Raw genomic sequence first — 17060 nt, 5'->3', positions numbered from 1 at the left:
TTTATTTTCCAAAATTGTTATAGACTAACTTTTGGAAAGGGCTTAATTTTTTCCTCCTTTTTTAACCAAAAATTTTACTCGAAAATTTTAGCACCTACATAAAATGATTTATGACTGACTTTTAAGGAAATTTTCTGATTTCATTAAAAATACTGAAAAAAATAAAAATGAATTTCTCCACTGAAAAACAGCATTTTAAAAATTAAAATTCGATTTCCCAAAAAGCGCCATCACACAAATTGTTCAAAAATTTTTTAAGAGATAGATAATTATATGGGCTACAAATCTTTCATACATTGCAAGATGGTCAAATTAAAGGGAAAAAAGTTTTTCTAACAAAAACGTTTTCAAGTCTTTACGGGAAAAAATGGTACCGTAATCCGGGGGCAAATTGATCACGATTTTCAGGAAATTTTTAATATTTCCGTTATTTTGAATGTATTTCTTTCTCAATTAATTTTAAAACTAGTACTGATGCTAAGGTCAAAAACTGTAATGGATCTCTGTTGAAATATTTTGTTAAGTATTAGTTTGGAAATGTTTTACTGCAAAATTGCAAAACATGTCTTTGGGGTGAAATAGATCAACCTAGTTTTTCAGCATTTTATAGTGTAACATTTACTAAAATGCACAGAAATTGACTCATTTCTTTAGGTACGGCAATTCAAATTAACTCACATAACTTTGTCTGCTAATGTCTAATGGCTAATGTCTGCTAAGCAATCTCTGCCCAGTTAGCTTCGAGGTACGATGCTGGTCTAACAAGTTAGTCGTCGTATGTTCGAATCTCGGCTAGGCGGTGCTTGCTAGTTAGAGTCAACAGGATCGTTGCACTGGCCCCGTAATTTTCCTGTACTCTAACAGCCGGCTGCGAAGTCTGTCGATAAAGAAGGGTAATGTCTAAAGAAGGTATAAACCCATGACCTTGCTTTTTTGTCTGCCAATTGCGTAATGAACTAAATGATAATTGTCTTCTTGATAGTATTTTGATGATAAATAATTTAAAAAAATAAGTTAAAAGGAAAAACAAAAACAAAAACAAAATATTACATTACCACATGGTAACCATGGATTCATATAAAGGTCCAATCCTGGTTATCTGACCTTCAACTTACACTTCAGAACTCATTTACAATCAATTTATATGAATTGATTTACAATTCAACACAAATTTTTTTTTGAAGATTACCCACATCTGTTTGTCTCACTGTTCCCAACAGGAACGTTTTATGAGAAATAGTGAAATAGTGGTGTTAGCAAACAATTCGATGGTCTTATATGTTTTATTTTTATCTCTCATTCCTATGAGATGCCATGTAGTAAATTTAATTTGGATTAGTTATGCGATTTGCCGTTAAAAATCACCTGAAAATGATCGCAGTAAAATTTACTTTGTCCCCCCCAAAAACGACTTTTGTTGAAAAATATACTAAAAAATTAACAAATTTTTCTCGAACTGTATTCTGTGATATCGATACACAAACTTTACTTTGCAGGAAAATATCATGGATCTTGTATGTTTTATGGCGAAGCTATTCCCGATGTCTCACTGTTCCTGTTGTCTCACTGTTGACTACTCTCCCCTATATTTATAACTACACTAGCTGACCCGACAAACTTCGTATTGCCACAAATTAACCTGTGTTGTACATAAATCATGAATCTCGGATGAACTTTGTCACAATCTCGAGTTTTGCAAGCCCCCCAGTGGGCGGCGCTCCCGACGGCGGGTCACCGGCAACACTCGCGACCGTCTCGTCCTGAATGATCTAGTATTACTATAGATAGTTTTTGTGGTCTTGTATTGACTAATGTTTTATGGAAGAGTCTCGAATTTCTCGAGTTCGATTAGTTTTTGAGTTTCGCAAAAATTTCTGTTTTATTTGTATGAGAGTCTATATCCCCCTACCACAGGGGTGAGAGGTCTCTAACTATCGTAAAATAAATTCAAGACTCCAAAATCTCCCACATGGCAAATTTGGTTCCATTTACTTGATTAGTTCTCAAGTTATAAGGAAATTTGAATTTCATTTGTATGGGAGCTCCCCTCTTAAAAGGGGAAGGGGTCGTAATTCACCATAGAAAAAATTTCTGCCATCTAAAACTCCCACATGCTAAATTTGGTTCCATTTGATTGATTAGTTCTCGAGATAAGAGGAAATTTGTTTTTCATTTGTATAGGAGCCCCCCCCCCCCCTCTTAAAGTGGGGAAATCCATAGAAAATATACCATAGAAAATATTCTGGCCTACAAAAACACCCACATGATAAATTTGGTTCCATTTGCTTGATTAGTTCTCGAATTATGAGGAAATTTGTATTTCATTTGTGTAGAAGCACCCCCTCTTAAAGTTGGGAGGGGTCCTAATTCATCATAGAAAATATTTTTGCCTCCAGAAACCTCCACATGCCAAATTTGGTTCTATTTGCTTGATTAGTTCTCGAGTTATGAGTAAATTTGTATTTCGTTTGTATAGGAGCCCCCCCTCTTAAAGTTGGGAGGGGTCCTAATTCACCATAGAAAATATTCTTGCCCTCGAAAACTTTCACATGCCAAATTTGGTTTCATTTGCTTGATTAGCTCTCGAGTTATGAGGAAATTTGTATTTCATTTGTATAGGAGCCCCCCCCCCCCCCCTCCTAAAGTGAGGAAGGGTCCCAGTTCATCATAGAAAAAATTTTTGTCTCCAAAAACACCCACGTGTCAAATTTGGTTCCATTTGCTTGATTAGTTCTCGAATTATGAGGAAATTTGTATTTCGTTTGTATAGGAGCCCCCCCTTTTAAAGTAGGGAGGGGTTTTAATTCACCATAGAAAATATTCATGCCCTCGAAAACCTTCACATGCCAAATTTGGTTCCATTTGCTTGATTAATTGTCGAGTTATGAGGAAATTTGCATTTCATTTGTATAGGAGCCCCCCTTCCTAAATTGGGGAAGGGTCCCAATTCATCATAGAAAAAAATTTTGTCTCCAAAAACACCCACATGTCAAATTTGGTTCCATTTTCTTAATTACTTTTCGAGTTATGAGGAAAATTGTGTTTCTTTGGTACAGGAGCCCCCCCTCTTAAAGTGGGAAGGGGTCCTAATTTACTATAGAAAATATTCTTGCCCTCGAAAACCTTCACATGCCAAATTTGGTTCCATTTGCTTGATTAATTGTCGAGTTATGAGGAAATTTGCATTTCATTTGTATAGGAGCCCCCCTTCCTAAATTGGGGAAGGGTCCCAATTCATCATAGAAAAAAATTTTGTCTCCAAAAACACCCACATGTCAAATTTGGTTCCATTTGCTTAATTACTTTTCGAGTTATGAGGAAAATTGTGTTTCTTTGGTACAGGAGCCCCCCTCTTAAAGTGGGGAGGGGTCCTTATTCACCATATAAAATATTCTTGCCCTCGAAAACTTTCACATGCCAAATTTGGTTCCATATGCTTGATTAATTCTCGAGTTATGAGGAAATTTGCATTTCATTTGTATAGGAGCCCCCCTTCCTAAATTGGGGAAGGGTCCCAATTCATCATAGAAAAAAATTTTGTCTCCAAAAACACCCACATGTCAAATTTGGTTCCATTTTCTTAATTACTTTTCGAGTTATGAGGAAAATTTTGTTTCTTTGGTACAGGAGCCCCCCCTCTTAAAGTGGGAAGGGGTCCTAATTTACTATAGAAAATATTCTTGCCCTCGAAAACCTTCACATGCCAAATTTGGTTCCATTTGCTTGATTAATTCTCGAGTTATGAGGAAATTTGCATTTCATTTGTATAGGAGCCCCCCTTCCTAAATTGGGGAAGGGTCCCAATTCATCATAGAAAAAAATTTTGTCTCCAAAAACACCCACATGTCAAATTTGGTTCCATTTGCTTAATTACTTTTCGAGTTATGAGGAAAATTGTGTTTCTTTGGTACAGGAGCCCCCCCTCTTAAAGTGGGAAGGGGTCCTAATTTACTATAGAAAATATTCTTGCCCTCGAAAACCTTCACATGCCAAATTTGGTTCCATTTGCTTGATTAGTTCTCGAGTTATGAGGAAATTTGTATGGAAGCCTCCCTTTTAAAGAGGAGAGGAGTTATAATTCCCCTTATAAAGAGGGGAGGGGTCTCAAATTACCATAGAATAAATTCTTGTCACCGAAAACACCCACATGCCAAATTTTGTTCTATTTGCTTGATTAGTTGTCGAGTTATGCAGAAATTTGTGTTTCATTTGTATGGGAGCCCCCCCTCTTAGTGGGGGGAGGGGTTTCTAACCATCACTAAAACCTTTCCTGGCCCCAAAAAACCTCTACATGCATATTTTCATGCCGATTGGTTCAGTAGTTTTCGATTCTATAAGGAACATACGGACAGACAGACATACAGACAGACAGACAGAAATCCTTCTTTATAGGTATAGATTTATTTTTTCCGTAGTTCCTTATGAGAATGGTAGCTAAAACCCTTCCCGAGTCAGGTGTGGGATGATATCTGAATCACACAGAAGTGATGTAACGTGTTTTCTTAAACAGTCAGATGTTTTATCAAGGACACATTCAAACTTTGGTTGTAAAAAAACTAGAATTCATCAAAATGTGGTTTATGTGAAACGCGTTGTTCCATGATTTAGTTGCAAAGCTGATATACAAACGCGACCTGAAATATCGCAATATAAAGTAACATAAGTATTGAAGTCTGCAAATTTAAGTTCTGACTTTAAGAATTTTGTAGAAGTAGCTTTAGATATTCACTGTACTGCGAAGTATTTGAAAAATATTTTAATTTTTTAAGGGACTGGTTTGCAAAAAAGCCGTTTAAATCTTCAATATCCAAGACTTTGTGTTGCGTTGACTCGATCTGAGCAAATAACTAATCCAAGAGTTTGTTTGGTTTATTAAAACGTAGGGTGTTTTTGTAGGTGTGGTCCAACGAGTGGTAGCGGATTAGACAGCAAGCGTCTACCCAGAATAATGCAATTAATATTTTCTGCAATCATAGTTTTGGCGAAACCGAATCTAAATTTTGTCTTGGTTCTAAAATTGAGTACTTTTTCGAAATGTTCTCCCTAGCAGCATGGTTCTCACAATCGGTCGATTTTTGCCCTTATATCTAAGCCCATTAGTCCCGTTTGTAGTTTACACATGTTTTAATTGAGCCGTTCCGAATTATAGTGACTTATTGACCATTTAGTAAATTGCGTTTCTTGTAAACGCAATTGTCTCAAAAACTCTACAAAAAATTCTATTCAATTATTTTCACCAAACCAACTGTTCTGATGGGGAGGGTAAAGAGGAATTCAACAAGAGAATACACAAAAATCCCAACTTTTGTTGAAATATGCAATTTATTCATACCAATGTACATAGACTACTATAATTTCATATACAGTAAAGATTTTTATAACGCGGTGGTGGTGCTATAGCCCCATCGCGATATCTCAGCTGTCCATTAACCAAAAAAGTTGATTTTTGGTACATTGTTTTCCGTTCTATATTTCATTTTCTCTTGTTCTCACCTCTTCGTTACCTCTGACCGGTTCTTCCTCTTTTCCTGTCTCCTTTTTTCTCCCTTTTGCTACCCCGTATTTCGTTGTCTGTTGTCTTGTTCCACTATCCTCTTTTCATCATTTTCTGTCCTGTTTCGACGTTCCGTCAGGTCATGATTTCGTTTTTGTCTGTTCCGTTCTTCCTTCTTACGTCCGACCACAAACTTCCTTTCCTGTCACGTTCCGGTTCTCCATTCCGTTTTTCCTCTTATTATATTCCTTTTCTTTCTTTTTTCCTCCATTTTCATCCCGTTTTTCTCTTTTCTATCCAGTTTGTCTTAATTTTATTTCTCGTATTCGTCGTTTTCTGCTTCTACATTTTTTATCATTTTTTTCCGTTTTTTGTCCTCTTAATCCTCTTTGACACTATTCTTCATTAACTCATAACTATTCTCATAACGGTTACAAGGTCCAGATAAAAAAAGCAACGAGGTTGGTCTACTATTCTTCATTTATTGTTGGCTTGCCTTTTTCCTGTTCTGTATTCCATTTCAGATCGTCGTTTTTGCGTCTCGTTTTTCCTTTATTCTACCCGCTTGTCCTGTTTTTTCGCTTTCCTCGAAACCTGTTTTTCCTTAGTTTCGCTTTTTGTCCTTTGTTTTTTCTTATCTCATTTTTTTTCACTTTCCTTTCCGTCTCGATTTTTTTCTTTCTTTGGATTCGGTTTTCGTCTCTTTTGGCTTTTCTTCTATCTCGTTCCTCGTGTTCGTCTGTCCCATCTTTTTCCTTTTTCCGTCTTGCATGTTTTTTTACTTTTCTATTTTATCTCTCGTTCTTCTTATTTTTTCTCGTCTCTTTAAACCTACTATCAGTTTTTCTTTTCTTCTTATTCTTCTTTTCTCTTTCCCTTTCCCTCTTGTTTTCTGGTTTGTGTTCCATGTTTCGGTTTTTTCTTTATCTAGACTCCAACTTGAGAGAAGTTTTTCCAATTTTCCTCTGTCTCCACTTACTATATCCCTTTTTCCTTCATTTCGGGTCGCATTTTTCGCTGCTGGGTGCTGATATTTCTCTACTCGGTCCTGCCTCGTATCGACAATTTCCGTTTTTCTTTTAACTTCTACTTCTAGTGATGTGTTGCGTACGCGTTTTGGAAGTACTCTCGTATCCCTTCGAATCGCGCAGAGACTGCTCTGTATGTTATTCAATACCGCTATTGAAGGTGTGATCCGGCGAGCGGCCATCGAAATGAGAGGAACGATCTTCAACTCCTAGCCTTCGCAGATGAGCTCGACATCGTTACTAGAAACCTTGGGACGGCAGAGGCAATCTACGCCAGACTAACAATGTAGGCTAGGAGGATAGGGTATCACCCTACCGTTGTAGACGTAAACTGACTACAACGATCGGGGCCTGCAACAAGAGAAAATCTTCGTGACTGTCGCAGTGGCATTTTTGTACCCAGTGCCCTTCTGGCATACAAAAAAAAAGGCTGTGAACCATTTCGCGAAATTTTTAACATTTTAGTAAAAATTTGACAGTTTGATAGTTATTTCTCCTCGAGTGGTTAAAATCAGTTCAGAATGTGAACCATTTCAATTTTGATAGTTAATAGAATGATAGTTGTTTTGCTCAATGAGAGCATATAAGGCGGGGATGAAGATATGTTTCGGTAATAGCGAATTTGTTTATTCGGTAACGAACCATTATTGCAAACATAGTTTTTGGTTGCCTTTTTAAGGCTTTTACGATGCTATATATTAACATGTACAATTTTGTGTTATTTTGTGCTTTTTAACCAAATTTGAATATAGGTCCCACTTACCCCGATAAATAAGACAATGGGACCTATCGCCATGATTTTATAAATTCTTCTTAGATCCATTACTTGTAAGCTTGCTTACAGAATTTTAAAATAGTCACCGGTATAGATTACTTAATCGAATGAACCCTAACTATGCAATTTTTAGCTCCCACTTGCCTCGGGGTACCTTATTTGGTAATGCGAATATAGTTATCATTGAAAAAACCTACCTTTAAAATTACCAACTAAAGATTGTATCCGAATTCTTTCTTCAGAAAGTCAACTAAATATGTAAACACACTAGAGCCAACCGCTAAGCAATAGGATGGCTCATTTGTTGATGACAAGGCACTTATGACGAATAACAACTCTACCCACAGAACTGTAACACTCTGTAACGCATCTACAGATGCTTGTAACTATTTTCTTAAATCCTGCGTAGAGTATGTCAACGTATCAATAATGGTAAACAACTCTGTAGAAAGGGAACATTACATGCAACAACGTAAAGGAGAATACCAGAACAGCATAGACCAACCCAAAGCCCGTCAGCCATTCGGGGAAGCAAAGGAAGGATAAAGCAGGAAAGTTACTTTTAAATACCTACTTTTAGCCTTAATAATAGATCTCATAATCAAACAACTGACCAACAAAACCAAGCAATTTTCTATTAAATTTATTCGTAATGCATTGTGATAAAACAGATGTAAAAAGCCTTTCTTAAGTTTTATGTGAATTTTAGGCAACAATTGTTTCATGCATTTGGTCTAAAAGCATTTTAATCAAATAAAAAAGTATTTTTCATAGTTAGTCACAGTCCTAAATTTTTCCGACGCACGCAGTGCTTCTATCTATCGCATAAAATCACGCAGTCAAGTTTTCTATTAATTTATGCAAGAAGAATGCAATAGTTCGTCGTATCTTTGGTACCTACGTAAACATTTCAGCGGGTTTTTCTTAACAATCAGCATGCAATTAGTTAGAGTCAAACACAAATGTCACTAGTAAGCAGCTGTTCGCTTTGTCCTCCCCTAGACGAATGCCATTTATTTAGGCTTTAGGTTCCCGCCTTGTTCTCGAATGACGAGTAAAACATCCGATTGCATGCTGCAGACCTTGATCGCGTCGATTAAATCCCTTGCCGCATTTTGAACATTTGTACCGCGCGTTCAGAACGCCGTGCTTCCGGTCATAATGGCGTTTCAGATCCCACTTATGGTTGAACCGTTTTGGACATTCCGAACAACCGATAGCTTTCTCCGCGGCAGTGTGGCGTTTTTTGTGCGTTTCCAGCTTTGTCGGGGATTGATACCGTTTGCCGCACTGCTCGCACCGGTGCTGTCGTGGTCCGGAATGATTGGTCTGGTTATGCTGCTTTAGCCCTCCCGAACTGGCGAAATATTGTTTGCATAGTGTACAGACGATACCGGTATCAGAGAAAACTCGAGAAAATTTGCGTTTTCGAGCCAATTTTTTGCTACCTCTTTGTGTCAGTGTCGGTTGTTCTGCGGTTTTAGGCGGCGATTTTGACGTTGCAACAATTTGCACCGGATTTGATTCTGGTTGAGTTCCTTGTGATGATTCCGGTGTCCTTTGTTTCTTCATTGCGTCATACCGTTCCTGACATGGAGTTCCTAGGTAGGGTGGTAGGGTGACCTGTACTGGATCATGTTCTGGCTGACCTTGGGTCACATTCGGCAACAGGATTTGAACCATCCAAATGTCACCTGAAGGCGCATAATGCTGATAACTTTGATCGTTATAAACGTCATGAGGATACAATAAGCTGACATTTTCCAGTGTCTTATTGGTATTTTTCGTGAAATCTGAAGAAAGAGTTAGAGGCGTACTACGGCTGATATCCCGATGTGTTGATACTGCGTCGTCACTTTGGGCTTCTGGAGATGTTTCGGGCATTGAAATACCATACAACGGATTGTATTCTGTCTGAAGTTGAGCGACTGGTGATGGCTCGAGCTTTGGAAGATCGTATTCTGGCTGACATTGGTCTTCTGGCGAAGGCTCTAGCGTTGGAAGACCATACGTCGGATTAGATCCATAGATGTCGTCTAGAAAGGCATTATAGTCCCATGAGCCAGCAACTTCCGGTTGCTCATCAACAGTAGAAAATGCAAGTTGTGCCACGTCCACACCAGAAGTACGCGCTGTTGAAGATCCAGCACCTGAACCGAGTGGCTCTGTCATGTTTTTGCTTTTAGTATCGAAGTAGAAGTCGGTCAGTCGGTCCGTCATGCAAGATGAATATTATATTGTCTGTACTGTAATGGAAACAAAAGATTTTCGCATTGAGTTCGAGATAAAATCTCTTACTGTTGACTGCATTTATTACTTTGTTAATTCGTGTTAACCGTCTAACGGTTTAGCTTTTGAATCGCAGTGGAAAATGCACCCAACAAGAAAAAAACGGTTAAACCTGTTTCAACCCATTTCCGCCCAGCGTTGCGAAAACTCTCGCACTCTCTTGCTAGATTCTAGAGATGGCTATGTTTGCGGTATCAACTTGAACACTAAGAAACAAAAATAGATTGGCAAAAAATCTAATCGATCTGTTTTTACTCAGAGCTTACTCGTTACATATAACAGCATTACAGCCGTGTAAACATGACAGGCCTTGCAAACTTTCAGCCAGCTCCACTAACATCCCCAGATATCAGCAAAAGGGCGGGCGCCCGACCTCTGCGAAGAAGGTTTTAGCTTGGAAAATCGAGTAATCGTATAGGGAAGTGAATCTGTTGTACTTATCACAAAAATACCGACCGATTAAGCTGCAAACTCCCGACTTTCGGGTGCAATTGAATTTTAAATTAAAGTTAAAATTGGTCAGGAAATTGGGTTTAAAGTCATGCTTGAAATTTAACCTAAAAATAGAATGGAAATTAGACGTGAATTAGAATTAAATTGGACTTGAGATAAGTTAGACATGGAATCAAACCATAAGCTGACATTGAATTTAAAACCGGCGTTTAAATTTTACTTGAAATTGGGCTTACAATCGGAAATTGGACATAAAATTAGACACAAAATTTTACTTGAAATTTGGATCGACAGGAAGAAAAAAGTCTTATTCTCTCATACGTTCTAACTTTTTGGTTCTTTTTTTCTCGTTTTCAGTGCAGTTTTTCCACTTTTGCTTTACTTTTTACTCAATATTTTACAGTTTTTTGGTTTCTCTCCTCCTCTTTTAGTTTCTTTCATTTCCAGTTTCTGCCTTTTTCTAACTTCCTTTTCGTTCCTTGTCTGTTCCGTTTTTTCTAGTTTTTCTCTGATATTTGTTCCCTTTTTTCCCTTCGCCTAAACTCCGGTTTAGATCTTTTTCTCTTCAGTTTTACCCTTTTCTTTGGTCCGGTTTTCCTGCCTTATCCTTTGTTTTTGTCCCATTTTCCCTTATAATTCCCATTTCCCGTTACCATTTTGTCTCATTTTACTCCTATTATATCCCGTTTGATCTCTTTTTACCGTTTTTCTCGTTTCCTCTAACTTACTGACTGCCTACTTTTCTTCTTTCCTTTTATTTTCTGTGTCGTTTCTCGTGTTGTTGCTTCCATTTCAGACCAGTTTTACCTATTTTCCAATCTGATTTTTTTTGTTTTCTGTCCCGTTGGCTCCTTTTCTCTGTTTTTCTTTTGTTTTCCTCTGACCCGTTCAGTCTGCGTTTTCTCTTGTTCTATCACATTCGGCTTTTCGTTTTATCCTGTTTGTCTTTCGTTTCAATTTCTTAATTTTTGCTTTTGATATTCGAATGTTTGATTTTAAATTTCGAGCGGTTGACTTTGGATTTATAACTATTTATTTAAATCTTTTGGGTTCGATTTTTGTTATAATTTTCGTATCATTTTCGTAACTTTGGACGAATTTGGACATAGATACAAAATTAGGCACCATGTATAACTTGAAATTACAAATGACATATTTCCCCTTCCTCTCACACGTTTTCACTCTTTGTTGTTCCATTATTTCTCTCGTACTACCACTATTTGTTCCGTTTCTGTACCGTTTTCAAAGGTTTTGCTCTCATTTTTTTCCTTCCATTCTTCATCTTTTCCTCTCAATTTTTCACTTTTTCAATCGTTTTTTTTTTCTTTTTCCGGTCCCGTGCTTCCTGTTTCATTGTTTTTGTCATTTTTTCCTTATTTTCTGTCCGTTTTCACCTATTTCTTATGGGGCCAGTCCCGGCGTAGTGATCAGCATTCACGCCTCTCACGCCGAGGACCCGGGTTCAAATCCCAACCCCACAGAAGTCACGAATGACATAAGCTGTTAAAGTGACTATAATCTAACAAAAAAAACTTATTTCATATAATTTTCCTTTCCGTTTCCCGTCTTTTCTCTTTTCTCATTGTTCGTTTCCAGTTTTCATTTTTTTCCTTGCAGTTTTCCTCTTCCATATGCTCAGTTTTTTCTTCTTTTCTCTCACGTTTATATTGTTCCCTTTTCTTCATTTGCTCTTCGGTTCTTCTTTTTGATCTCCCATTTTTTCATCTTTATCTCTCAAGTTTACCTTTTTATTGGGTCCAATGTTTCATTTAACCTCTTCTTCCCGTTTTCCGCGTTTCCTCTGTCGCTTGTCGCTTGTTTTCTCACCCTCTCTTCGTCTTTTTCCTGTTGGTTTCCCATATTTTCTGTTCCGATTTACCTGTCTTGTTTTGTTTTAATCTTTTTCTTTCCTGATTTCTCACCTTTACTGTCACGTTTTTTTTCTATTTTGGTGCCGTCCTCGATTTTGTGACGTTTGTCCTCTTTTTCTCTCTCTCTCGTCTTTCCTTGTTTCTGCCCGCTGTTGCCACTTTCTCATGTTTTCCTCTCCGGTTTCTCTTTTCTGTTTTTTCTTGATTTTTTCGGTCCGTTTTTCCTCGATTTTTTTTCTTTACTGTCCCCTTAACTCCTTTTCTATTTTTGCTTTCGTCTATTCCACTCTTCCTCTTGTTATGTTCTGCTTTTACTCGTTTTCTGTCACGTTCTATGTCGCTTTTCTTGCCGTTCCTCTTCCGTTTTAATTATTTTATTTCCATTTTCCTAATTTTCTGTTCTCGTTTCTCGATTATCCTGCTCCCGTATTTTCTAAGTTTCTTCACTTCTTTGTTTATTCCGTTTCTTTTATTTTTATGCCTTAATTGTCCACACTTTGTTTATTATTTTCCTCGTTTTTTTATCGTTTTTCCTTCTTTTCTTCTTTTTTGTTTCTTTTACCCCGTTTTTCTGTCCAGTCTCCTTTCTTGCCTCGTTTTCTTCCCGTTTCCTTTTTTTTTGCGTTCCATTTTCCCTCCCACCACTTTGTCCAGTTTTTGTTACGTTTTTCCCGTGGTCATTTTTGTTTTCTCTCCAGGTGCATCAAGTGATGGATTTCATAAGAAATTGAGCCTCAAGTAGGAGTCGAAATTGCACTTAAAATTGGATATAAATTGTACTCAAATTGCATTTGAAATTGTATTTCAAATTGAGCTTAAAACTAGACATAAAAATTGGACACGAAATTAGAATGAAATTTGGACTTGAAATTAAGCTTAAATTAGGGTTGAAACTTAACTTGAAATTTAGTTTATAACATGACGTGAAATTGGTCTTGAAACTGGCATAAATTTTTATGCAAAAATAGTGGCAGATTCATTAAACAACTGCGGGTCTAGGTTACAGACATTATTTTGTTTTAAATTAGATTTACAAGAGAAGGTGGGGCACGTGTCCCAGTGTACCCCAGCCTGCGCACCCTGTCTGCGTTATATTTCGAATTCGTTACTCTAATAGTAATAATAGTAGTTACTCTAGTAGTAATCTCTTTTAATTTCGGCACAATTTTTGTATCTTTCTACATTATTTTTGTATATTGTTTTAGTCAGTTTTATTATTATCATTATTGATTCATTTGCGTATCATTTTTCCATCATTATTTGTGTCATTATTGTATTGTTTCAATTTTAGCACCTTTTCTGTGTCATTTTTGTTATGGAATTACGCTGTCTTGCTCTATTTAATTAGGGCATGATTCGCAATTGCGCAACAATAATTTGGAATATTGAGTTTCATATCATTTTTTATTTGTGTCATCTATTTAAATTATTTTGGGCGCCTTCTGGAGTCTTTTGGTTTTATGCTTTATTTCATAATTGAATAATTTTTTTATCGTTTCTTGTATAACTTGGTGTCCTTTTGATCAATTTTTGTATCACATCTAAACCATTCTTCTGTTTCTTGTGCTATTTTTGTGTCATTGTTGTACCGTTGATAAATCGTTTTTGTGTCACTGTTTTGTTTGCGCGTTACTTGTGTGCCATTTTTGTTTATTTCTGTGTCAGTTCCATCGTATTTTAAAATACTATTTTAATTCCTATTAACTTTGAATTACTTTTGTAACACTTTTATGTTATGTAGTTTAATTTTTCTTTCATGGTCATCTTTTAGAATGAGGAAAGATACACTTTTCCCTTTAAATCAATCTCATATTCATTATTTTGATAGATACGTATTTCGTCTCCAAACTTGCCACATAAAGTTCAAAACAAACTTTGCTTTTAGAAAAATTTAAATATTTTCTGGAAAAATTACTATCGAATTTTTGCCTTTCTACTATATAAATATATAGTATAAAGGTATAGAAATCACTTGGAAAACCGAAAATGGAAAGAAGGTCCTGCGGGCCGAATGTTATATACCATTCAACTCAGTTTCTAAAACTGAGCATTTTCTGTGTGTGTGTATGTATGTGTGTGTGTGTGTGTGTGTGTGTGTATGTAACGCTTTCAATCTCACTCACTTTTCTCGGAGATGGCTGGACCGATTTTAATGTTCTTAGTGTCAAATGAAAGGTCTAGGTGTCCCATTGGTCGCTATTGAATTTCATGCTGATCGGACTTTTAGTTCAAAAGTTATGTATAAAAATACGAAAAATATGGGACTTCATTATCTCATAGATCCCTTAACCGATTTGAACAAAATTGATTGCATATGAAAGAGGAGCCTTACAAACCCTTAACTTCCAAATTTCATGACGATTGGACTTGTAATTTGAAAGTTACATAAAGAAATGTGAAAAAATAGTATTTAAAACCTATTTTTGTAACATTTAAGAATTAATTCAATGAAAAACATCGCAAACATTTTATTATTATTTGAAAATTACTGCTGAAATCTATCAAACGAAACCAAGTTATTTAAAATCGGACGCTTCATTCAAAAGTTATTCAAACTTTAACATTTAAGCACCGTATATTAAACCGTTAAAACGTGTGAATTCAAAACAAATGTTGATTGTATTCAATGTATGAGATGTGTGTGATGTATGTGTGTATGTATGTATGTATGTATGTATGTATGTATGTATGTATGTATGTATGTATGTATGTATGTATGTATGTATGTATGTATGTATGTATGTATGTATGTATGTATGTATGTATGTATGTATGTATGTATGTATGTATGTATGTATGTATGTATGTATGTATGTATGTATGTATGTATGTATGTGATGACAATTTGCAATGAAATTCAAGAAAAGTGAGAAACATGTCAATAGTCTGAAGTTTTTGAAGCCTCTTAGTGGAATACGAACTCTGAAATAAAAGAAAAAAAAATTTTACCTACTAACTGCCCATGGATGCATACTTGACGTAAAAGCAAAATGACCAAAATGTACTTTTCCGGTCCTACGCACTCTTAACTATGTTGTTCACATGCCCAATACTCAAGCAACATATGTTTGTTCGAAAATATTCGAGAAATTTAGGAAAATTGAGTTGCTCTGCTATTGGCTTCACGTAATGCTAATGGTTGACGTAATTTCCTGCATAATCAATCAGCATAGTAACCTATTTGTTTTTGTAGCTTTACGCCAAGTTATGGGAATAATCGTTCAAAAAACAGTCTGTTTATTCACATAAACTGGCGTTCGCATTTTTTAAACACAATAAATGAGGAATGAATCATGAAAGCCCATCAGTCCTCTTTTGATTAATAAACTCTACTAAATAGACAGATTATTCGTTTGAAAAAGTTTATAGCAAAGATTATATGGCTTTATTTCACGATAAAAATGCGTTTTCTCAACAATCATGGTGCTGGTCGTTACGTCGACTATGCTTCCATGGGCAGTAAATTCCACTATGGGGCCGTTCAGATACCACGTGGACACAAAAATGCCAATTTTCAACACCCCCCTCCCCCTCCTTGGACAAGCGTGGACATCGACTCAACCCCCACCCCCCTCCATTGTTTGTCCACGTGGACTTTTTTTTCTTATGTGAAATTCTGTGCTCAATTCTGTTTTCATTTGCTTTATTCTGTAATATAAAAAAATTAAGAAAAAAGCTTACGTAAAAGCAAGCTAAACTAGGCATGTCATCTAGATCTAGTTCTTCTATCCATTCTGATCTTGTCCACTGCAAATAAATGATGTACTACAGGAAAGCCTGTTCCAGCTTGATCTTCGCTTGAAGATTCATCTGCTTAAACCCCTGTTCAACCAGAGTACCTTAGCTTGGTCGATGACTTTAACACATCACAAGATCTCTCCGTTGCGGTTCGTGAAATTTTAGGAAGACGAGTTATTTTTCAAATAAGTTGTCAATGGATTTTCTTTTTCGTGGCGAGCTGCATTTGATTGTAAGGCAAAATACAATATACGTCGTGACCTAATTTTAATTAATTCAAAAGGCACAAATAAAAGTTCTATTTATTGCAAAAAATGTCCACGTGGACATTTTCTATACCCCCTCCCCCCCTTCCGTGGACAAGCGTGGACATTCACGTACCCCCCACCCCCCTCTAAGCTGTCCACGTGGTATATGGATGGCCCCTATTTAATATTTATACGCGACAGATACGTATACGCTTTGAAATAAGACACTGATGAAGCCTGCACGTCGTAGGCGAACTACGTATCTGTCGCAAATAAATATTAAATAGTGGGATTCAATCGAAAAGTTTTTTCTTTTCTTTTTTAGATTTCAATTGTCATTTTCTTCACTTGCTGTTACTCACAATTGTACAAGAAAAGCAAAAAGCGGAGAAAAGCAGTTAATTTAAGTATATAAGTACATATAGTGGTGTATATGATCAAAATACTAGTGAGTTGATTTTTCCAAATAAATTTATACAAATTTCATACAAATTTTGCGCATTAATAGATGCTCTTTTCAATCCATAGATACTAGAGCTTAGAAATGTTATATGAAAAATAGGAAGTAAACGTTGCACGGTAGTAACTTTGTAAGATTTGTTTTCGTTAGTGACATTTTAAAGGACAGATGTCTTATGTCATGTATCATATTTTATTATTAAATAAAAAATGACAAGCACTGGAAATCATATTGATCATATTTCTCATTCTCAAGCATGTTTATGGCGCAGTTTTTGCACTATTTTTCGACCTCATCTAGTTTTCCTAACCCTCTAACATTGTAAAAACGATGTGATCAAGTTAATGACTATCTTTCCATGAAAGTACATTCAAAAGAAGCTTAAGTTTTGATTTTCATGCAAAAATAATTATCTGAAGGAGCGCCAGCTAAGAAAAAGGCGAAGTATAATAATAATTTTTCTGAACTCTTGTTTTTCAAAGATACTAACTTTTGAACGCATGGTATTAATATCAAAATATCAAAAAAATCTACCCCAAAAAACCACTCAAAAAAAAAAAAATATCAAAAAATCTGCTATGAACACATATTTCATATTGTCAGTTCGAAACAAGTTTCGTATGTGGCTCTGAAACCCGAAAGTTAAGGCCAACCGATTATAAAACTAAATAAGGTGTTCATCAAATAACATAAATGACGCTTAA

At 36.1% G+C, this 17060-nt stretch overlaps 1 protein-coding gene across 1 annotated transcript; it reads right to left on the bottom strand.

The window, feature by feature from the left end:
• Positions 1-8314: 8314 nt before the first annotated feature.
• On the bottom strand, positions 8315-9517 carry LOC128739693 (zinc finger and SCAN domain-containing protein 22-like). Its single transcript, XM_053835190.1, has one exon. It carries the CDS (start codon positions 9515-9517, stop codon positions 8315-8317), a length of 1203 nt encoding a protein of 400 aa, XP_053691165.1.
• Between the last annotated feature and the right edge of the window lie 7543 nt (positions 9518-17060).

The sequence above is a fragment of the Sabethes cyaneus genome, chromosome 3 (genome assembly GCF_943734655.1).
Source record: "Sabethes cyaneus chromosome 3, idSabCyanKW18_F2, whole genome shotgun sequence".
Taxonomy (NCBI): Eukaryota; Metazoa; Arthropoda; class Insecta; order Diptera; family Culicidae; genus Sabethes; species Sabethes cyaneus.
The sequence above is the reverse complement of the archived record's forward strand: the minus strand, read 5'-3'. Positions and strand labels throughout refer to the sequence as shown.